Source organism: Carcharhinus amblyrhynchos, chromosome 5 (assembly GCF_965287045.1).
Source record: "Carcharhinus amblyrhynchos chromosome 5, sCarAmb.v2.hapA, whole genome shotgun sequence".
In the NCBI taxonomy this organism is placed as follows: Eukaryota; Metazoa; Chordata; class Chondrichthyes; order Carcharhiniformes; family Carcharhinidae; genus Carcharhinus; species Carcharhinus amblyrhynchos.
In genome coordinates this window covers 36,975,826-37,000,142 of record NC_137328.1, presented here as the reverse complement: position 1 = coordinate 37,000,142, position 24,317 = coordinate 36,975,826, and the positions used below count along the sequence as shown (strand labels likewise).

Here is a 24,317-nt window from a genome sequence, read left to right as displayed (position 1 = left end):
GTTTGAATACTGCCAAGAGATGATGTTGCAATTTTGATTAAATTTTTGCATATTTTACAGAATGTGAAGCTTGCCCTGTCCTCTTCTTGGGTCCTGATGGACCACTTTACATCCCATTGCTAAATCCATGAATGGTGCTCCACAGAATAAATAGATCATCATGAAGTTCTATGTAGTTCTGTTGCAATGAATCAAAGAATTATAATCTAGTGAATATTAAAAGCAGACCTTGCATGAGGCCTTTTTTCTATGATGCTATATTCCTGACAGCTGCAACTGATGTGCTGCTTTTACCCTTTTTGTATTTCCACTTTCAACCTCAGGGTTACTTTCAAGTCACGGTTAGTGGCAGGGGGAGTTCTTGGGGTGATGATGTGTTCCTTGTTTTTTCAAACTTATTTTTATACAGCCAGCAACAATACAGAAATGCTGGGATTTGAAAGAAGTTCCAAGAATGCCAATCCTGGGATTCCTTCTCTGCCTGTTTTCCATTTTCTGTTTCACCAAGTGTACTAAGGGCAATTGGCTGAGCATTCCTGATATAGAGGGGAAAAATGCAAAGGGGTTTGTTGTGTATGACAACTTGTGTTCCCACTCTATCCATAGGTGTTACTACAAAGCCAGTGTCACTGTTCAACTGTGGCTGTCTAATTGCACTGCCAAGAGTCATCAATAGGCCTGAAAATAGAGAAGGGTTGACTAGCTCATCGAGTTAATAAGCACAAGTCAGGAGTGGGTAATGTCAGAGGTACTAACTCACATCCTCTGCCTCAATTGGATAATGTTTGCCTTGACTACTGTTAAGATCTGCACCAATGACTTTAGCCACCACCTACTAGTGAACCAGATGATATTTACAACAAACCAATATCACCATCACTTTAACTGATGTCCTCACAGGATTTCCAGATTACTTAAATCCTGAAATAGCTATGTGGAATTTGTCAGTGAGTGAATTTCAGTACTGCACTGAATAAATTAAAACACAAAGAAATTTCTTTATTAATAAAATCAAAATCTGCAATTACATACTGGAGCGTAAGACTAAATCACATTTTTTCATAGTTTAGCTGATGGCCACATATCACACACGTCTTTCTATACATATCCTCCTCCTCGTTATATTCTTCAGGGCTGTAATCATGCTGGTGAACAGCAGATTCCTTTTTCCACAGGCTGCTTCTCACAGCTCGGCGAAGCTCTACAAAAAGAATGAAAAGTAACAGCCAGTTATTTTTGGGAAGTGGGTATTCTTGGTTGGCCAGTATTTATTATTCAACTGTAAACTGCTCCTGTGGTGGCAGTTATGAGTTTCCTTATTCAACTGCTACTGATCCTCTGGTTGGGAGGGAATTTTGAGGATTTTGTCCCAGCAACAGTGAAGGAACAGCAATTATACTTTCAAACCAGGATGGAGAGATGATAGTGTTCCCATGATTGTAGCTGTGTGTTTGAAATGTGCTGTCTAAGAAGCCTTGGTAAATTTCTGCAGTGGATGAAACACACTACTGCTACTGTGTTTTGGCAATGGATGGAGTGAATGTTTAGATGAGCTTCCAAGCAAGTCGTTGCATTGTTCTGGATGGTGTCAAGCTTCTTGTGTCGGAGTTGTGCTCATCCAGGCAAGTGGAGAATATTCCATCACACTCCTGACTTGTGGCCTTAGTGAAATGGGAAATGAATTACTGCAGGATTCTTAGATTCTGACCTTTTATTAGTAGCTACGGTATTGATCTAGCGAGTCCAGTTTCTGTCCAAGAGTAGTCTGCAGGATACGGATTGTGGAGGATTCAGCATTGGTAATACCATTGAATATCAAGGGGAGATAATCATTGCCTTGCATTTGTGCGGCAGAATGGTTCTTGACACTTGTCAGTCCAAGCCTGGATATTAACACCAACTGCTTCAGTATCCAAGGAGTTACAAATGGTGCAATCATCGAATATCCCCACCTGACCTTATAATAGAGAGAAGGTCATCAATGAAGCAGCTGAAGATGGAAGGGCATAGGACACTAATCATGGAACTCCTGCAATGATGTCCTAGAACTGAGATGACTGACCATCCAACAATCCCAACTATCTTCATTTGATACTGGGTATAACTCTAACCAGCAGGAGTTTTTGCCCTGATTCTACCAGTTTTACTAGGGTGCCCTGATGCCATATTTGGTTGAGGAAAGTCATTTTCACCTCACAGCTGGAGTTGAAATAATTCTTCTGGTCATGTCTGAATACAGTAAAAAGTCTGACACCACCAGGTTTTAGTCCAACCGATTTATTTGATAATAGACTCACAAACTTTCGAGGTTTCCCTCTTTGTCAGGTGAATGGAGAGTTCTGGCCTCAGACAGAGCATATAAAGCACAGACAGTTTAGAGATTACTGATTAGAATGCGAATCCTTACACCTAACCTGCTGTTCAAAACCTGAAGTGGCTGACAATGTGAGTGGAAGGAGCACTGATCACAGGTTACAGAGATGTGTATTGTCTCCAGACAGTACAGTAAGTGAGGTTTTGCATACCCAGGCAAGTCATGGGGGTTACAGATAGTGCGACATGAACCCAAGATCCCTGTTGAGACCGTCCTCATGTGTGCGGAACTTGGCTATCAGTCTCTGTTCAGCGACTCTGCGCTGTCGTGTGTCGTGAAGGCCGCCTTGGAGAATGCTTACCCGAAGGTCAGAGGCTGAATGCCCGTGACCACTGAAGTGTTCGCCAACAGGCAGGGAACAGTCTTGCCTGGTGATTGTCGAGCGATGTTCATTCATCTGTTGTCGTAGCGTCTGCATGGTCTCCCCAATGTACCATGCACCCTCTGTGCTCTCATTCCACGTACTCCCCGCATTGGAGATCTCTACTGCCTCCCAAAGATACACAAGGCAAACACACCTGGCCGTCCCATCGTATCGGACAATGGGACTCTGTGTGAGAACCTCTCCGGCTACGTCGAGGGCATCCTGAAACCCATTGTACAAAGAACCCCCAGCTTTTGTCGCGACACTACGGACTTCCTACTGAAACTCAGCACACATGGAGCAGTTGAACCAGGGACACTCCTTGTCACAATGGATGTCTCGGCGCTCTACACCAACATCCCCCACAATCATGGCATTGCTGCGACTGCCTCAGTACTCAATGCTGACAACTGCCAGTTTCCAGATGCAATTTTACAACTCATCCGCTTTATCCTGGACCACAATGTCTTCACCTTCAACAACCAGTTTTTCATCCAGACACATGGAACAGCCATGAGGACCAAATTTGCACCTCAATATGCCAACATCTTCATGCACAGGTTCGAACAAGACTTCTTCACTGCACAGAATCTTCAACCAATGCTATACACTAGATACATCGATGACATTTTCTTCCTTTGGCCTCATGGTGAACAATCACTGAAACAACTATATGATGATATCAACAAATTCCACCCCACCATCAGACTCACCATGGACTATTCCCCAGAATCAGTTGCATTCTTGGACACACGCATCTCCATTAAGGACGGTCACCTCAGCACCTCACTGTACCGCAAGCCCTCAGACAATCTCACAATGCTCCGCTTCTCCAGTTTCCACCCTAAACATGTTAAAGAAGCCATTCCCTATGGACAAGCCCTCCGTATACACAGGATTTGCTCAGATGAGGAGGATCGTGACAGACACCTCCAGACCCTGAAAGATGCCCTCACAAGAACAAGATATGGTGCTCGACTCATAGATCGACAGTTCCAATGCGCCACAGCGAAAAACCGCACCAATCTCCTCAGAAGGCAAACACGGGACACAGTGGACAGAGTACCCTTCGTCGTCCAGTACTTCCCTGGAGCGGAGAAGCTACGACATCTTCTCTGGAGTCTTCAACATATCATTGATGAAGACGAACATCTCGCCAGGGCTATCCGCACACCCCCAATTCTTGCCTTCAGACAACCACACAACCTCAAACAGACCATTGTTCGCAGCAAACTACCCAGTCTTCAGGAGAACAGTGACCACAATTCCACACAACCCTGCCACAGCAACCTCTGCAAGACATGCCGGATCATCGACATGCATACCATCATCACGCGTGAGAATACCATCCACCAGGTACATGGTAAATACTCCTGCAACTCGGCCAACATTGTCTACCTGATACGTTGCAAGAAAGGATGTCCCGAAGCATGGTACATTGGGGAGACCATGCAGACGCTACGACAACGGATGAATGAACATCGCTCGACAATCATCAGGCAAGACTGTTCCCTGCCTGTTGGCGAACACTTCAGTGGTCACGGGCATTCAGCCTCTGACCTTCGGGTAAGCATTCTCCAAGGCGGCCTTCACGACACACGACAGCGCAGAGTCGCTGAACAGAGACTGATAGCCAAGTTCCGCACACATGAGGACGGTCTCAACAGGGATCTTGGGTTCATGTCGCACTATCTGTAACCCCCGTGACTTGCCTGGGTTTGCAAAACCTCACTTACTGTACTGTCTGGAGACAATACACATCTCTGTAACCTGTGATCAGTGCTCCTTCTACTCACATTGTCAGCCACTTCAGGTCTTGTCTTGAACAGCAGGTTAGGTGTAAGGATTCGCATTCTAATCAGTAATCTCTAAACTGTCTGTACTTTATATGCTCTGTCTGAGGCCAGAACTCTCCATTCACCTGACAAAGAGGGAAACCTCGAAAGTTTGTGAGTCTATTATCAAATAAATCGGTTGGACTAAAACCTGGTGTTGTCAGACTTTTTACTGTGTTTACGCCAGTCCAACGCCAGCATACCCACATCATGTCTGAATACCCAGGTATTATTTAAGCTACTGATGCTTTAAAAATTACACTCAGTAATTTGCTGTAATTTTCAAAACAGCTGACTACATGGAATGTTTTTCCTTTATGGACACCAATTTTTTGTTGCAAGATCACTTGAACAAATACCATCATTCCAGCAGTAAAGAGAAGGAAATCCATTCAAAATTTTTATACCAATTCTAAGATAGCTGTTGGATAGCACAGAACTTGATTATTGCTGAAAAAAAGATGCTGAAGCTTTTTTGTCTTGTACTCAGTTAATTTTGTATTCTTGTGAATGTCCAGGGAACAACAGTTTATGCTTCATGACGAGTGCTGATTGAGTGGCATATGAACATTTATAGAGCTGTTGTGTAGAGAATGCACCAGTCAACTGATGATTGACGGTTAACTGCCAAACTTTGTTTAAATTCAAATCTGATCAAGCCATGGACTTCTCTGGGGTATGAACCAAGAAAAATGGCTGTCACCTTTTTTGTTCAGTTGAAATAGACAACGGGTACATCTGTTTGCAAAGAATATGGCTGTGTATTTATATATGTAGTTTCCAGCACATGCAAGTGTGCCTCAGTGCAAGCTTGATCCTGAAATGGAGTACATCATAGATGTATCCTGAGACTGATCATTGCTTGCTGTATATCATGCAAACTCAGTTCAGAGAAGTGACAGTGCCCAGTCTACCTAGAAGTGTAAGATACCTCAACGGTTTGGGCAACAGGTGAAGCTAAGCAGTTTCCCACTGCTGCTGTGCAGCAGCAACATGAATGATGCTTGTCACTGACAAGATGTTTCTGTTAAGCAAAAAAGATGTTCTGACAATCATGTACATTCATAAAGTGATATGAATTTCACTGCCAGTATGATGCTTGCCATGTAGGCTGTACATCTCAAAAGACTGGCATCAAACAACATGTCCCTTTGGCTTGGTATAGAACATACCCAACCATCCCATGCTTGCAAAGCTCAAAATAACTGTTCAATATTAGATGTGATTCTGGGACTAGACAATGTTAGCTAAATAATCCTGTGTGTGCTAGGAATTACACTGATAACTGGTCTAGGGATTATCAGTTGGCTTGCAATGTAGCACACTTACACACATTAAAAGCTACATACTTCAATATATAGGTCTCTGTTCTTTGCAGAAAAGAACATGTTTACACACTGTGCCCATTTCAACTGAACAAACTAATAAGAACATAAGAAATAGGAGCAGGAGTAGGCCATCTGGCCCTTCGAGCCTGCCCCGCCATTCAATAAGATCATGGCTGATCTGTCGTGGCTCAGTTCCACTTTCCAGCCCTCTCCCCATAACCCTTAATCCCCTCTCTTACCAAAAACCCATCAACCCGCTTCTTGAAAATATTTAGCGAGGCAGCCTCCACCACTTCAATGGGTAGAGAATTCCAGAGATTCACCACCCTTTGAGTGAAGAAGTTCCTCCTCAACTCCGTTCTAAAACGCCCCCCCTTTATCTTGAGGCTGTGCCCCCTAGTCCTACTGTCTTTTTTCAGTGGGAAGAGTCTCTCCACCTCTATCCTACCAATCCCATTCATCATCTTATACGTCTCAATGAGATCTCCCCTCATTCTTCTAAACTCCAACGAGTACAAGCCTAGTTTATTCAGCCTCTCCTCATACTTCAACCCCCTCAACTCCAGTATCAGCCTAGTAAACCTCCTCTGCAGAAAACAGCCATTTTCTGGTTCATTCGCCAGGGCAATGCTTTAACCAATAGCTATCTTTTCTCATGAAGTACAAATTATTGTTCCCTTCACATTTGATATTCTTGCAAATACAGTTTATTTATTGGTCACAAGTAGGCTTTCATTAACACTGCAATGAAGTTACTGTGAAAATCCCTTAGTATACCCAGACAGGTACCGCAGTGTGGCGACTAAGAGAGAATTTAGCATGGCCAATGAATTTGACCAGCACATCTGTTGGACTGTGGGCAGAAACCCACACAGACAGTGACCCAAGCCAGGAATCGAACCCAGGTCCCTGGGAGGCAGCAGTGGTAACCAATAATTTGATGAGAGCACAATGAAAAGCTTTGTCTTTTTTCAGCAATACTTAATTCTCTAAATTTGTGTAAATCTAGTGGATAGTCTAGATACTATAAAATAGGTCCTTTTATATAGATTTCAGAAATAGTATGGAATCTCGGTTCAGGTGCATCAGGAATCACAGTCGATGCTGGCTCCAATTGGAATTTAATCTCATCTCACCCACCTTTTACTTTTTTATCAAATTTCTTTTGTTTCATCTTTTCTCTGTTCTCTTGTCGTGCTTCTTTAGCTTCTTGCAGAGCTTCCTCACTGCCCCATACTTCAAGGGAACGCTTGATTACCTAAAAACAAAAGACAACACAGTGCTAAGGTCTAGGACGTAGTGTTGTTCACTTAGGTAAATTCTAGATTACCTGTGAAGGATAGTGAGGATACTGAAGCTGTCAATGTGTATCAATGGACTTGTTGTTCACAATTTATTTACACGTGATGATTTGATTCTCAAGGTCCACAAATACGAGGAGTTTTTTTTTCTGGTTGTAAAACATGCCAATGTAAGATAGTAACTGCTCCATTGAACTATCTATCAAGTCACGACTCAAAAGTCATGTACAATTTGGAATTATGGGTACTGATTTTAAGTGCAATTGATCAAGCACAAAGGAGTGCTTGATCAATCGTCACCATTGGCATAGGATGTGGCTGTAGTGTTTATTATCTGCACCATGTGTTGCACCACCTCCCAAATCTGTGACTTCCACAACTGAGAAAAACAAGTGTAGCAGGTACTTGGGCACACCACTTACTTGGACGTATGTCACCATTCCTTCATCATTGCTGAGTAAAAATCCTGGAACTCTGGACTACAATGGTTCAAGGTTACCCATTTGGATTTTTTTTCTGAGTGGACACAAAGGATAGCCAACAAATACTGGCCTTGCCAGTGATACTCATATCTCAAGACTGAATTTCTAAAAATTATCACAGTTACTGACACTGTTACTCACTTTCTCTGCACTTACTATCACTGGTTGTTTGACTAAGATCTTACCTGCTAGACACAGTGAATCAGGTTCTATTGTGACTGGATTCATAGTCACCCTGACTCATTTTTCACTCATCAGACTGAACACCTGAAGGATTGTTGCACCAAACAACTAAGACAATAATACTCAAATCCTTCAAGAAATCTGCCCTGTTCTCATACAGAACATAATGGCAGTCATCTCAGAAATGATGAAATCAAAGAATCTTATAAAGCACTCTATATTCATGACTCCGTGTCCACTTATTAGAAGTGACGACTGCGATTAACCACTGAGTGCAGCTCAATATCTAGGTGACCTTTTTATAAGCTGGATGTATCCTAGTGAGCTCAGTTTAGTGCTCCTCCACATCAGGCAGCTTTACATCTTGTGCTCAGTAGAGCACAGCATATTTTGTAAATCTACTGACCTGCAGCCGTACGTACAGTTTCATATCGCCCCACTGGCTATTATGTGGATTCTTCCTCAGAATGTACTTCAGTACAGGTGTTCTCTTGTCCAAATCACAGTCTTTAAGCAGAAATTCCTGCTTTGCATCTGTTCGGGTAATTAGTTTGTGTTTCTCTTCATTATCTCTACAATAAAACAGGAAGATGGTTACTGAGTTTCTACTGCCAATGGGAAATCTTTAGGCAACGTGTCTATCTAACTGGTCAGATCTAGACCAGGATCATTTGTCCATGATTTTGCATCTTGTAATCACACACATTGGTTACCTGAATATTCACTAATCTACTCACTGAAGGCTCAGCAATAAAAAGCTATGAATAGAGGTAGAAAATTAGCAACAATTGAGAATGTATATCTTGGTTATTTAATCAACTGCAAATTTTCCTCTTCAGATTTACTTCACATTCAGCAGCAAAAAACTGTTATACAACAAATAAAATTTGCACATCAGTGTTACCAGTCAGCAAAGCATTTATTTTCTGCATAGAACATGCAGCATAGAAGGAGACCCTTCAGCCAACTGGTCCACAACAGTGTTTGTCTACATCAGCTTCCTCCCACCTCTCTTCCAGACCTATCAGCTTTAACCCATTTCTTTCTTTCATTTTTACCAAGCTTCCCTCTAAACAAATGCTCTTTGTGGCTGTGACTCTAATAAAAAAAAAGATTCGTTGTAATTAACAGACTGATAACCAGTGAAGCTATGAATTACAGTTGGGTGCCCAGACTCTTTCACTTTCTTCCCATAACCCATTCCTCAAAAGGTGGTGACATCTACTGAGGAACAGATCCACAGGTCGGAGTCCTCGCCCAGGTATTCTTATAGGTCTCCAGCCCCCAGCATGCTGCTTGCCCTCCCTTACACCCAACATGGCAGCATCCCCGTTTTCACATTATCTGTGAATGTGTTCTCGCACTACGTAATGGACAGATTCTCAGCCATTCAACTGCCAAGTTTGAATCTTATGGACTGGAAATCTGTCCATAGCTCAGTAATCCATTTCTTTCACCATTTTTGAGACAATTGGTTGAGGTCAGCTTGAGGTTTATTTGCATAAATGTCCAGGGGTGAACTAACAATACCTGCAGTTATCACACACAGCTAGATCAAAGCGACTACTGAGAAAGGAGTCCATGAATTCTTTACCACATTCTTCACACAATAAGTAATCAAATTCCAAGACTGGTCCTGTGGATAAAAATGGCATATTTTGAACAAGAGACAGCATTCCCATAATGTGACACAGAAGAAAGATTAGCACAATGGAGTTTTCTGAAATGGTTAGCTGCACTTGGGTAGTAAAGACATCAAAGAAACTGAAGTGTGTCCTCCATTTACGGCAGAATGATAGAATCCCTACACAGTGCAGAAGTAGATCATTCGGCTCATCAAGCCTGCACAATCCCACCTAGGCCCTATTCCTGTAACCCCACATATTTACCCTGCTAATCCCCTGACACTAAGGGGCAATTTAGCTTGGCCAATCAAACTAACTTTGGACTGTGAGAGGAAATCAGAGCACCCAGAGGAAACCCATGCAGGTACAGGGAGAATTTGCAAATTCCACACAGACAGTGACCCAAGGCTGGAATTGAACCCAGGTCCCTAGTGCTGTGAGGTGGCGGTGCTAACCACTGTGTCACCGTGCTGTTCCATGGTGATAAAGCTAATTGCACTGCTGCACACTGGGACATTTTAGACCTACAGCATAGTTGGTCTCAGTGAAATGGATTGATGATTTAGGCTGCTGGCAGCGCAGCACTGATGGGAGTGCTGCCTGGTTGAAGGTGCCATTTTTCAGCTGAAACTTTAAAGCCCATAAAAGATTCCAAAACATTGCTGAAAGTGGATCAGGAAGTTTGCCTGTTGTCCTAGCCAACATGAAGTAACAGAATGTTGGTGAGGGTAGTGTAATTGATGTACAAATAGACTTCAGAAAGATTTTTGACAAAGTACTGAAGAATATGCTTGTTAGCAAAATTGAAGCCCATGAGTTTAATGGAGTTTTTTTTAGATAGGGGTGAATTCTGCAGTGGAGAATCCTGGAGCCTGGTATTAGGAATTTACTCATTTTTCTATATATTAATGATCTAGTCTTGTGTATACGGACCATAATTTCAAAGTTTGCAGCTGACACAGAACTCAAATGTAGCAAACAGTGAAGAGATTTGTAATAAACTTCAAAAGAGTACCAACTGACTGGCAAAATGGGCAGACATAGCAGATGAAACTTTAGACGGAAATTAAATGATTTGTTTTGGTTGGAAGGTAATGGTGAAGCAATATCAGCTAAATGGGATTATACATTCACAAGCATTTAACACTGGCAGGACAAGTTGAGAAGATTGTTTAAAAAGGCAGATTGGCTTTATAAGTAAAAGCATATAGAGTACAAAAGCCAATAAGTTATACTAAAGCTTTATAAAACATTGCTTATGTCCCTGCTGGTGTATTAAGGCCAATTCTGGGCACCACACTTTAAGGAGGATGTCAAGACCTTTCCAAAGGTACAAAGAGGAATTACTGGAATAGTATCAGGGATGACAGGATATAGATCAGTTGGAGACTTGGGCAGATGGAGTTCAACCTGGACAAATGTGAGGTAATGCATTTTTAGAAGGTCTAATACAGATAGGAAGTATACAGTAAATGGTAGGACCCTTAAGAGTATTGATTGGCAGAGGGATCTGGGTGTACAGGTACACAGATCACTGAAAGTGAAAGTGGCAATGCAGATAGAGAAGGTAGTCAAGAAGGTATATGGCATGCTTACTTTCATCAGCTGGATATAGATTTTAAAAATTGGTTGAGGGGCAACCTGCTCGAAGTCTACAAGGTTGTGAGAGGCATGGACAGAGTGGATAGTCAGAAGCTTTTTCCCCATGGTAGAAAAGTCAATTACTTGGGGGCATAGGTTTAAGGTGCCAGGGGCAAGGTTTAAAGGAGATGTACAAGGCAAGTCTTTTTTTACACAGAAAGTGTTGGGTGCCTGGAACTTGCTGCCAGGGGAGGTAGTGGAAGCAGATACGATAGTGACTTTTAAGGAGCATTTTGACAAATACATGAATAGGACGGGAATAGAGGGATATTGTTCCCTCTATTCCCATTCTATGGTTTTAGTTCAGTCAGGCAGCATGGTCGATGCAGGCGTGGAAGGTCGAAGGGTCTGTTCTTGTGCTGTAATTTTTTTCTGTTCTTTGAAAGACTTCAGGTAGGGGCAGAGGAACTGTGACTTGCTCTTTTAAGAACAGGGAAGGTAAAGGAGGAATTGGAGTGAAGTGTTCAAAAATGATGATTTTTTTTAAACTAAAGGATAAACTTTCCAGTGAGAAAACAGTCAATAATGTACAGACACAATGAGCCAAACTACCTCCTTCTGCTGTATATTTTATGTTTCTATGAACAAATGCTTTGCACGCTGTGCTATTAATGCCCTGAGGCAAGGGATGGGAATAAACACTAACTTGTTTTCCAGTTCCCTCTACTATAAAATGCAACCTGTATGATGCCATAACAAAAAAAGAATTCAGCTTACCTGAGGTGCCTTATCCATGTGGCCATCTATAAATAAATTGAGTTTTCTATTCATTCATGGGATGAGAGCATCAGTGGCAAGGCCACCATCTATAGCAAAGTCGCTAACTTGATCTGAATGTACTATACTGTGGTTCACATGTTATTCTGCACATACCACACTGCTATATGTATATCATTCTGCATATTTCATACTCCTGTACATGTACCATTCTATGCATACCATGCTTAGGGCTGTGTTTTCCTGTACTTCATTATTTAAGTTATTTTCGTTATTTACTATAGACTATGGCATGCATAAAGGCAATAAGAGTTGTGACGATGTAAGAGTTAGTGGCAGTAGGCTCCAGAATGGAATAATCACTCTTGTTCAGGAATTGTAGTGTTATGTGCCCACCACTATAGACATCCTGCTATTACCTGATTAGTTTAATCTTTACACATCTTAGAACGTTTTTAAACACAAACGTACCTGGTTCTTGCACAACCTTATTCACTTCATGTATCTCTTTCTCTTCCTCTTCCAGAAAGAATCCTCCTCCTGTATCTATTACTTTGGTTGTAGGCTTTGCAACATTGCCACCTGTCAAACAAAGATAAATATACCATTCTGTCAGACAAATTGTACATTTTAACAGCCACCAGTGAACACGGATCTTGCTTTGTGATAGGGCTTGGAGTCAATTCTTAAATGGTAATAACTTTCTTTTGCCTTAGTTGAGTTCTGAACTCTTAACACAAAGTATGTTTTATCAATTCTATCCAGATGTAACACTGCAGAATGAGACATAGGTAAGCTAACATTTGGGAAATGTCACTTGCCTGCATCAACAGGAGGGTACGGCCTGCTCGCTAGCCTGGCCTGGCGCAGGATCAGCGCTCTCTGTCTGTTCCGCTCAATCTTGGCCAACACGGCAGGCGGCAGGGACCTCTTCTGCTCCAACTCTGCCTCTCCTCCATCTGCAGCAGCCAGTGATGATCCATTCTTTGCCTCTAAATTCATATTTGGAATGGAGTTGTTTTATTTTGCCTCAACACTGGAAACAGCTGGAGAGAGTAATTGAGAACAGCAAGTCAGGAGATGACTACACAATCAGATCTTCTGACACGTACTGAGATCAGGGTTCAGAACAAAGGTCAAAGACAGAGTCTAATTATTTCATGGTAAGTGGAGTGCTCAAATTTGGAACTGAAGTCTGGAGATCAGACAAGTCTCAGGATTGACATCTGGCTTGTACTGAGTTAGCAGATCATTTAGGACAAAAGTATCAGAGATGCTATTTCTAGTTTTACCAAGGCTAGAACAAAATAAGCAGGAAAATATGGTGAGGGGCAGTAAGCAGGCAAAGATGGTGGTGAAAGGGCAGGAGGAATTATGGGGGATTGTGTGGAAAGGGGGATGACGTGGGAAAAGATGAAAAAGTTCCACCACTGTTCCTATTTTCATCCCTAAATGATTTTAGGGTAATGGCCCCTTTATCTGAATTTTCCAAAATAATTTATCTGTGTCTATCCTAATGAATCTTTTTTCATTTTAAACACCTTAATTAGTTCACTTTTTAATATTCTGTATTCAATAAAATACATACCAGATTTATGTAACTTGTCCTCATAATTTAATCTTTTAAGTCCTGATATCATTTCAGTGAATCTGCATTTCCCCACCCACCTGAGGACAGTTATATCCTATCTAAACAGGGCGGCATGGTGGCACAGTGGTTTGCACAACTGCCTCACAGTGCCGGGAATCTGGGTTCAATTCCAGCCTTGGGTGACTGTGTGGAGTTTGCACGTTCTCCCTGTGGCTGCGTGGGTTTCCACCAGGTCCTCCAGTTTCCATCCACAGTCCAAAAATGCATAGGTTAGGGGGATTAGTGGGGTAATATGTGGAGTTATGGGGATTGGATCTAGGTAAATTGCTCTTTGAGAGTTGGTGCAGACTCGATGGGCTGAATGACCTGCTTCTGCACTATGTAGATTTTACGATTCTATAAATCCAAAACTGAATACAATGCACCAAGCGGCACCCAAACAGGATTCTGTATAACTAAAGCCTTATTTCTAATTTCATTAGATTTCTTGATTACTTTTTGTGCCAGTATACTAGCTTTCATTAACATTTATCTGGACACCCTTATCTCATGTTACTCCTATACAGCCCCTAGCTGTCAACACAAATAAAATATTCAGATCTCTCATTCTTGGATGCAATGGATGACCTCATGCTCCCAGCTCCTCAGTTCATTTATGTGTCCCTTTCTAAACTTTCTGCCACCCTACACAACCTTCTGTGCAGCAGGACTTGGTGCCCTCTGCATACATGGATATACAATTCTCTAATCCTTCATACAAGTCATTGATATACATGGTGGTTGACCTGGGGCCCCAGTACAGTCTCCTGGGGAACATCACTTTGAATCATAGAATGAAGGAGAACAGGAGATCATTGACCCCTTGTGCCAGCTTCTCAAAAGCGCTATCCAATTCATCTCACTCCCCTGCTCTTACCCAACAGCTCTGCAATTTTTTCAAGTATTTATCCAATTGCCTTTTGAAAGCTGTTATTGAATCTACTTCCACCAAGCTTTCAGGCCAGATTGTTAAAACTTTTCCTCCTCTTTGTTTCTGGTACTTTTGTCAATTATTTGACATCTATCCTCCCTGGTTACAGAACTTTCTGCCACAGAAACAATTTCTCCTTGCTTACTGTATTAAAACTCTACAAGATTTTGAACACCTTTATCAAATCTCCTCTGAACCTTCCTCTTTGATCTAATAAGAACTACCCCAGCTTGTCCAGTCTCTGCACATGACTGAAGTCTTTCATCGCTAACATTTTAGTAAATTGTACCCTAGATTCTAAAATGTGGTACCCAGAAGTGGCCACAATAATCCAACTGAGGCCTAACCAATGTTTTATAAAGGTTTAATCTAACTAGCTTGCTTTTGGTCCCAATGCCACCATTTGTAAAGCCAAGGATTCCAGATGCTTTTTCTAATAGCCTTAAGTGGTCCTGCCACCTGCAAATACGTGTATGTTCACCTCCACATCTGTTTCTGCATTCCCTTTAAAATTACATCATTTAGTCTATATTGCTTGTCCTCATTCTTCCTGTCACATGGATGATTTTGCACTACTGTGTTAAATTTTGTCTGCCATGGGTCTGCCTGTTTCACCTGCCTGTGTTCTTCTGAAGACTATTCTTCACTATTTACCACATAGCCAAACATACAAATTATGTTAAGTAGGCCACTCAGCCCCTTGAGCCTGCTCCATCATTAAATAATGGCTGATCTACTTTTAACCTCAATCCATACTGTGACCTAAACATAATAACCCTCAGCCCCCACCCTGCTTGATTTATTATTGTCACATGTATTGGCATAGAGTGAAAAGTATTGTTTCTTGTGTGCTATACAGAGAAAGCATACTATTCATACAAAAGGAGAGTGCAGAATACAGTGTTACAGTTATAGCTAGGGTGTACAGAAAGATCAACTTAATGCAAGATAGGTCCATTCAAAAGTCTGATGGCAGCAGAGAAGCTGATCTTGAGTCAGTTGGAACATGTCCTCAGATTTCTGTATCTCTTTCCCAATGGAAGAAAGTGGAAGAGAGAACTTCCGGGGTGTGGGGTCTTTAATTATGCTAGCTGCTTTTCCGAAGCAGCAGTAAGTGTAGACAGTGACAATGCATGGGAAGCTGGTTTGAGTGATGGACTGGGCTTCGTTCATGATACTTTGTAGTTTCTTGTGGTCTTGGGCAGAGCAGGAGCCATACCAAGCTGTGATACAACCAGAAAAGAATGCTTTCTATGGTACATCTATAAAAGTTGGTGTGTTGTGGCAGACAGGCCAAATTTCCTACTTCTGTCTTAAAGATATTTAAAGGCTCTGCCTCAACCACATTTTGAGAGAGGGAATTCCAAAGTCTTGTAACACCAAGGAAATTATTTTCCTTGTTTCAGTTTTAAGTGAGCAATTCCTTATTTTTAAGAAGTGTTTTCTTGACTAGTTCTTCACTCTCCCACAGGAGGAACTGTCCTCTCCATATCTACCCTGTTAAGTCCCTTCAGGACCTTGTATGTTTCAATCAAGTCACCTCTTACTCTTCTAAACTCCGGCAGTTAAATGCCTAAACTGTGCGGGTTTCATGCCATCGCCAAACTCTAAATTCACGCCCTGCATACATCATTTCAGGTCATTAATACTTATCAAAGACGATAGTGTTTCTACAGCACACTTGCCATCCAGTTTGAAAAACAACTGCTCATTTTACTTTCTGTACTCAGCCAATTTTATATTCAAGTAGCCGCATCTCCTTTAATCTAAGGGATTTCAAATGTGTGAACAAGCTTTTTAGGTGGTACTTCAGAGGCCTTTTGGAAGAGCATGTGCACAACATCAACCATAAACTCTGATCCAATACTTCTGTTACTTTATAAAGAAAGCAACTTGTATTTATACGTGCCTTTAACCCAATGAAACATCCCAAATGCTTTACAGGAGTCTTATAAAGCATCACATAAGCAGATGTAAGGCCAGATGAAAAAAGCTTGGTCAAGGTATAGGTTTTAAAAATGCCTTAAAGAACAGAAGTGAGGTAGAGAGATGAGATAATGTAGGGAGGGAATTCCAAAGCCTGGGGCCTAGGCAACTTGAAGCACAGCCAAAGGTGCAGCAATATAACTGGAAAAGTACAAGAGGCCAGAATTAGAACAGAGATATCTCAGTGGGTTGTTGGAGTTTAAAGAGACAAGGGAGAGCAAATGTAGGAATTTGGAAACAAGGATGAGAATTTTAAAGTCAAGACATTGTTTGATTGCAGGCTAATGTTGTTCAGCGAACACAGGAATGATAAAGGAGCAGCACTTGTCATAAGTTAAGACACCTACAGCAGAGTCTTAGATTACCGCAGATTTCCAGAGAAAAGAATGTGGGCTCACCAGCCAGCAGTGTGTTTAATATTGAGTACAGAAATAGTAATGGCATAAATTAAGCTCTCAAAAGCAGATGAAATGAGGCACAGGTGAAGTCAAGTGATGCTACTGCAGTCTTAGTGATGACTGGAATATGAGGCTCATCTCGGGATCAAATATGACACCAAGATTATGAATACTGTGTTAATCTCAGACAGCCAGGAAGAAGAATTGAATCAGTAGCCAGGAAAAAGAATTTGGAGCAGAGACCACAAACAATGACTTTAGTCTTCCCAATATTTACATAGAAACATAGAACAGTACAGTACATGCCCTTCGGCGCTCAATGTTGTGCCGAGCTATGACAATTCCAAGATCCAGTTATCTCCTCCCTATAATTCTGGAGTGCTCCATGTGCCTATCCAATAACCGCTTGAAAGTTCCTAAAGTGTCCGACTCTACTATCACAGCAGGCAGTCTATTCCACACCCCAACCACTCTGAGTAAAGAATCTACCTCAGACATCACTCTTATATCTCCCACCATAAACCTTATAGTTATGCCCCCCTAGTAACAGCTACATCCACCCGAGGAAATAGTCTCTGCACGTCCACTCTATCAATCCCTCTCATCATCTTATAAACCTCTATTAAGTCGCCTCTCATCCTCCTCTGCTTCAAAGAGAAAAGCCCCAGCTCCCTCAACCTTTCCTCATAAGACCTACCCTCCAAACCAGGCAGCATCCTGGTAAATTTCCTCTGCACTCTCTCAAATGCTTTCACATCCTTCTTATAGTGAGGTGACCAGAACTAAACATTATATTCCAAATGTGGTCTCACCAACGTCCAGTATAGTTGCAGCATAACCCCATGGCTCTTAAATTCAACCCCCCTGTTAATAAACGCTAACACACTTATAAGCCTTTTTCACAGCTCCATCCACTTGAGTGGCAACCTTCAGAGATCTGTGAATATGAACCCCAAGATCTCTCTGTTCCTCCACATTCCTCAGAACCCTGCCGTTGACCCTGTAATCTGCATTCAAGTTTGTTCTACCAAAATGAATCACCTCACACTTATCAAGGTTAAACTCCATCTGCCACTTTTCAGCCCAGCTCTGCATCCTATCAATGTCTCTTTGCAGCCTGCAAGAGCCCTCCACCTCATTCACTACTCCACCAATCTTGGTGCCGTCAGCAAATTTACTAATCCACCCTTAAGCTCCTTCTTCCAAGTCATTGATTAAAAAAAACACAAAAAGCAGAGGACCCAGCACTGACCCCTGTGGTACACCACTGGTAAATGACCTCCAGTCATAGTCACAATGCCTTCAAATTTTCTATTATTCTCTCCATCGCTGATCCCACAGCCTGAAGGGCACCATTTGTACATCACCAATGTTACAAAGAACACAAGAACATTACTGCTAGGAGCAAGAGGCAATTCAGTCCCTTGAGCTGGCGCCACCATTCAATACAATCATAGCTTATCTCACCTCAGCCTCAACTCCACTTTCCTGCCCGTTCTCCATAACTCTTCAAACCCATTACTAATTACAAATCTGTCTATCGCCTCCTTAAATTTACTTAATGCCCACATAAACATAGGCCCCTTCTGTGATTCACAACATCACTGGAGATGGGCTTGCTCTTCAGGGTAGACTGATGAAGCTGGAGGCAGACTTAGCACTTTCAAAATTCCTTACATTACCTTCCAATACTTTGTACAACTGTCTCTGTAAGGGCAGCAGTTTTTTTCCTCTTGGCTGGGCCAATGAAGTCCTCTTTTGTTATTCTTAGCAGAGCTAGGAGGGCCTTGACCTTTGACAAGGTCTCTCCTATACTGATTGTGCCTTGGTTAGCTACTGTTTCAGACAGATTCCTCAATCTCACTATCTAACATACAGAGAATGTCACTGTCTGAGCTGAACTTGGAAAGGATGCAGCATGTAATGGTGCATCCAAAGAGGAATCATCCAACTCTATTTCCCTGCTAATGAGTGATGGGCTGCATGTGATCAGATAACATTCTACAGGACACAGGTTGAGGTTGCTAAGCTGACTGCATCTGCATGGAATTAATTGAAGGGTTACAATATGCAGACACAATGCTTGGGCACACTACTAGCCATTCCAGGCCATGATTCTGCCTAGGACAGTGGTGACCAGGGCTCCCTGCTCTGCCTGTGAAAGAAAATGATGTTCATGTCACCTCCATCCATCCTAGTCGTCTTGCTGGTATTAGATGCTGCCTCATCCTGCAGAATAGGAGAGCAAGAACGAATGGCTATTGGAAAGGTAAGTGCGGCTGTTGTGTAATAGTTCTGTTGCGCTCTCTAAGAAAGAGCGTGAACTGAAGGAGTGCTGGGACACGTTGGTGGTTTGGCATGCGGTAGAATACACGAGCAGAGTGTTCTTACTGTGTGTTAGTAAGGGAAGAACAGAGAGTAATCATGAATTGAAAGAGAACTGCTTTATTGCAACATAAACAAAGAACGCTGGAAATCTCAGCAGGTCCGTCAGAATCCTGTAAGAGCTGCTGAGATTTTCCAGCATTCTCGGTTTCAGATTCCAACATCTGCAGAATTTTGCCTTTATCTCACTGTTTTCTTGCAGCCTTGTAAACGCATGAGAAATGATGTGCAAGAAGAAACTGGAGTGTGGTCTGGAAGACAGGATTAATGAGCTACTGTGTAGAGGTGAAGAATTGTATTTGCCCTTCCTTCTCTAAGGCCATTAAGCCTGAGCCCAGCACAGGGAGGGCTGCTGTTGTTAGCGACCCTCCCGCTCACCTCAACCCTCATTTCCCCCATCAGGAGCCGGGGGAGAAATATCCAGCCGGTACCATCTCTTAATTCCTCTTCATCATCCCGACCCTCACAGACTCACTGCGCCGCCACTGCCCCTTCACCCGCTTCCGCCCGCTGCTTCCGGTGGACACTGGCTGCTTCCGGCGGACATACGCTACTTCCTGCTACCGCCGACCGAACAAACCTTCTTCCGGCGCAGTGCGGGAATAGGCGCGGATTGATGACATCACAGGAGTGGCCGCTGCTGCACGTACAGGCGGGTGGTGGGTATCACATTTCTCAGAGCCAGTTGGTTGTTGCAGTGGGAGAAGTGGAGGTTAAATCTGTACTGGTGATGATTGCTTTGTGAAGTTCGGTTAATCAGCTCTGCGCTAATAAAAACAGAAAGTGCTAGAAGAGCCCACAGATTTGGCAGCATTCGTGAAGAGGGAAACAGTTAATGTTTCCAATCCAATATGACTTCTTCTGAATCTCGAAGATGTACACATATATCTAGTGCGGATTGGAAAATGATGGCCAGACCCTCTGAAATTTCTTCCCCGGTTTCTTTTAGCGGCCGTGGTGATTTATCCACTTTCTAAGATGTTAACACCCCTAATACTTCCTCAGTCCCTATGTTTATCCACCCAATATACCATCCACTCTTTCTCCTACAATGTCTGTATCATCCCCTATTTTGTGAAGGTGTAAAGTATTCATTAAAAAAACATATCCAGACCTTCCACCTGCACATATAGGTTACCTTTTTGGTCTTTTATGGGTCTTAATCTTTTCTTAGTTATCCTTGTACACTTGATATACATATGATGAACATCCTCAAGTTCAACAGGAAGTAGAAAGTGGCCTGACTTTAGTGGAATTCAGAGTTCTTAAAGGGATGTAGGGCAACAGAGGTTATAGAGATAGGGAGCAGCAAGCACAAGAACATAGGATGAAAATTTTAAAATGGCAGCATTTCAGGACCAGAAGACACGTGTATAGGTCAACAAGGACCGGGGTGATGGGTGAATGGGACTTGGTGAGGGTTAGAATTGAGGCATTTTGAATGAGCCGAAGTTTATGGAATATGGTTGTTCACACTGTACAGTCGATGTATGGAGCTGTGGCTGACAGCTCCGGCAGCAGATGGGTTGGGGCAGAGACAAGCAATATAAGAAGTTGAAGTGAACTGTTGTGCTACTGGAGAGAATTTGATGCCAGAAACGTAGCTCAGCATCAAATATGCTGCCAATATTCCTTTTTGTTCTGATGTTTTCCCAGGATGTTGACAGTGGGAAATTCAGCAATGGTAATGCCATTGAATGTAAAGGGGTGATGGTTAGATTCCCTCTTTTTGGAGGTGCTCAAAGACCAAAGAAGATTACAGCACAGGAACAGACCCTTCAGTCCTCCAAGCCTGCACCAACCATGCTGCCCAACTTAACTAAGACCTCCTACCCTTCTGGGGACCATATCCCTCTATTCCCATCTCATTCATATACTTGTCCAGATGCCCCTTAAAAGTCACTACTGTATCCGCTTCCACTAGCCGCCCCCCCCCCCCCCCCCCCCCCACACACACACACACACACACACACACACACAATGAGTTCCAGGCACCCACCGCTCTCTGTAAAAAATCTGCCTCGTACACCTCTTTTAAACCTTGCCCCTCGCACCTTAAACCTATGCCTCCTAGTAACTGACTCTTCCACCCTGGGAAACAGCTTCTGACTGTCCAAGCTTCTCATAATCTTGTAGACTTCTATCAGGTCTCCCCTCAATCTCCATCGCTCCAGTGAGAACAAACTTAGTTTTTCCAATTTCTCCTCATAGCTAATGCCCTCCATACCAGGCAACATCCTGGTAAATCTTTTCTGTACTCTCTCCAAAGCCTCCACATCCTTCTGGTAGGGTGGCAATCAGAATTGAACACTACATTCCAAGTGCGGCCTCACTAAGGTTCTATAAAGCTGCAACATGACTTGCCAATTTTTAATCTCAATACCTCAGCCAATGAAGGCAACCATGCCATATGCCTTCTTGACTACCTTCTCCACCTGCATTGCCACTTTCAGTGAGTGTACCTGTACACCCAGATCCCTTTGTGTATCAATACTGTTAAGGGTTCTGCCATTTACTGAATGTTTCCTATCTGTATTAGATCTTCCAAAATGCATTACCTCACATTTGTCCGGATTAAACTCCATCTGCCATCTCTCTGCCCAAGTCTCCAACTGAACTATATCTTCTGTATCCTCTGATGGTCCTCATCGCTTTCTGCAAATCCACCAATCTTTGTGTCATCCGCAAACTTACTAATCAGTCCAGTTACATCAGTCAGGTCTTTTATCTATGTTTGACCAAGGCTGAAATGCAGTCAGGAGCTGAGTGACTGGCAGAACCCAAACAGTTCTGGAGCACAAGTCTTCAGTACCCTTACTGGAGTATTGTCAGGGCCCATAGTCTTTGCAATACCCAGTGCCTTCAGCTGTTTCTTAATATCACGTGGAATGAATCGAATTGACTGAAGACTAGAATGAGATGCTGGCGACCTCTGGAGGAAGCTAAGAGGGACCATTCACTCAGCACTTCTGGTTGAAAATTGTTGCAAATGCTTCAGCCTTATCTGGGCTCCCCATCATTGAGGATGGGGAAGTGAGTTGTTTAATTATCTACTGCCATTCAAAGCTGGATGTGGCAGGACTGCAAAGATTAGATCTGATCTGTTGGTTGTGGAATTTATTATCTCTGTCTATTTCTTGCTGCTTATCCTGTTTGGCACGCAAGCAATTGTTTTGTAGCAACTAGCAACGGCACGATTGCACAGTAGTTAGCACTGCTGCCACATAGCTCCAGTGACCTGGATTCAATTCCTGGCTTGGGTCACTGTCTGTGTGGAGTTTGCACATTCTCCCCGTGTTTGCGTGGGTTTCCTCCAGGTGCTGTAAAATTTCCCCCTCCTTGGGGAGCCGCCCCCTTTTTCTTTGTCCGAATGTAATTTGAGTTTGTTTACTTGGTTTGTCTGGAAAATACCCTCCCACAGTCCAAAGTGTTAGGTGGATTGGCCATGCTAAATTAACCCTTATTGTCCCAGTATGTTATGAGCTGTAATTTTCTGTGGTTCCATGTTTTGGGTTTGAGGGGTTAGCACGGTAACTGGGATAAGGGTGGGGATAGGGACTGGGCGGGATTGGCGTCACTGCAGACTTGATGGGTTGAATGGCCTCCTGCTACATTGTATGATTCTATCACCAGGTTAACACCTCATTTTTAGGTATGCTTGGCATTGGTCCTGGCATGCCCTCCCACATTCTTCATTGAACCAGGTTTGGTGGTAATGGTAGAATGGGAGCTACGCTGGGCCATGAGGTTACAGATTGTGGTTGAGTACAATTCTGCTGCTGCTGATGGCCCATATTACTTCATGGATGGCAGCCTTAAGTTACAGGATCTGTTCGTAATTTATCCCATTTAGCACTGAGCTAGTGCCACACAACACAATGGAGGGTATCCTCAGTGTGAAGATGGGGCCTCTTCTCCAAATGGACTGTATGGTGATCACTCCTACTGATACTGTCATGGACAAATGCATCTGTGGCAGACAGGTTACTGATGATGTCCTTTACGACCCAGCCAACTCTGTCTGTGGTGGTGCTATTGAGATACTCTTGGTGATGGATATTGAAGTCCCCCACCCAGAGTAATTGCCACTCAGTGCTACCTCCAAATGGTGTTCAACGTAAAGGAGTACTGATTCATCTGCTGAGAGAGGATGGTACTTGGTTTGACCTGGTGCTATGAGACTTCATGATGTCTAGAGTCGATCATAGAATTATAGAACCCTACAGTGCAGAAAGAGGTCCTTTGGCCCATCGAGTCTGCACCGACCACAATCCCACCCATGCCCTACCCCCATATCCCTACATATTTTACCTGCTAATCCCTCCAACCTAACCATCCCAGTACACTAAAGGGCAATTTTAGCATAGCCAATCAACCTAACCTGCACATCTTTGGACTGTGGGAGGAAACCGGAGCACCCGGAGGAAACCCACGCAGACACGAGGAGAACGTGCAAACTCCACACAGTGACCCGAGCCAGGAATCGAACCCAGGTCCCTGGAGCTGTGAAGGGACCGCCCTGTTGTTGAGGACTCCCAGAGCAACTCCCTCCTGACTATATTATCACTGTGCACTATCTCTGCTAAGTCTGTCCTGCCAGTGGACAAGACATACCCAGGAATGGTGCTGGTGATGTCTGGGGCGGCACAGTGGTTAGCACTGCTGCCTCACAGTGCCAGGGATCTGGGTTTGATTCCCACCTTAGGTCACTGTGTGGAGTTTGCAAGTTCTCCCCATGTTTGCATGGGTTGCCTCCAGGTGCTCTGGTTTCCTCCCACAGCCTGAAAGATGTAATGGTTAGGTGCATTGGCCTGAACAGGCGCTGAAGTGTGGCAAATAGGGGAATTTCACCGTAACTTCATTGCAGTGTTAATGTAAGCCTTACTTGTGACTAATAAATAAACTTTATTATCCCTGCTAGGTGTGATCCTGTGAATTAGGTTATTACTTTACTAGTCTGTGAGATAGCTCTCCCAATTTTGGCACAGCAGGGACTTTGCAGTATTGACAGGACTGAATTTACTATTGTTGTTTCCGGTGCTTCAGTTGATTCCAGGTGGTCTGCCCAGTTTCATTCCTTTTTGTTCCTTTGTGGAAGTTGAGCACAACTGAGTGGCTTGCTAGGCCATTTCAGGGG

At 43.1% G+C, this 24,317-nt stretch overlaps 1 protein-coding gene across 2 annotated transcripts; it reads right to left on the bottom strand.

Moving 5' to 3' along the window:
- Window positions 1-927: 927 nt before the first annotated feature.
- On the bottom strand, window positions 928-19,709 carry xpa (xeroderma pigmentosum, complementation group A). Of its 2 annotated transcripts, none has more exons than XM_080188668.1 (7): window positions 19,559-19,709; window positions 12,672-12,896; window positions 12,322-12,432; window positions 9,398-9,503; window positions 8,274-8,439; window positions 7,042-7,159; window positions 928-1,201 (listed from the first exon to the last, which is right to left on the bottom strand). In XM_080188668.1, the coding sequence occupies exons 2-7, from the start codon at window positions 12,850-12,852 to the stop codon at window positions 1,050-1,052; spliced, it is 834 nt and encodes a 277-aa protein (XP_080044794.1). In that variant the 5' UTR covers window positions 12,853-12,896; window positions 19,559-19,709; the 3' UTR covers window positions 928-1,049. The 2 variants fall into 2 exon arrangements, with proteins under 2 accessions (XP_080044794.1, XP_080044796.1); XM_080188670.1 differs by lacking the exon at window positions 19,559-19,709 and adding an exon at window positions 19,359-19,519.
- Between the last annotated feature and the right edge of the window lie 4,608 nt (window positions 19,710-24,317).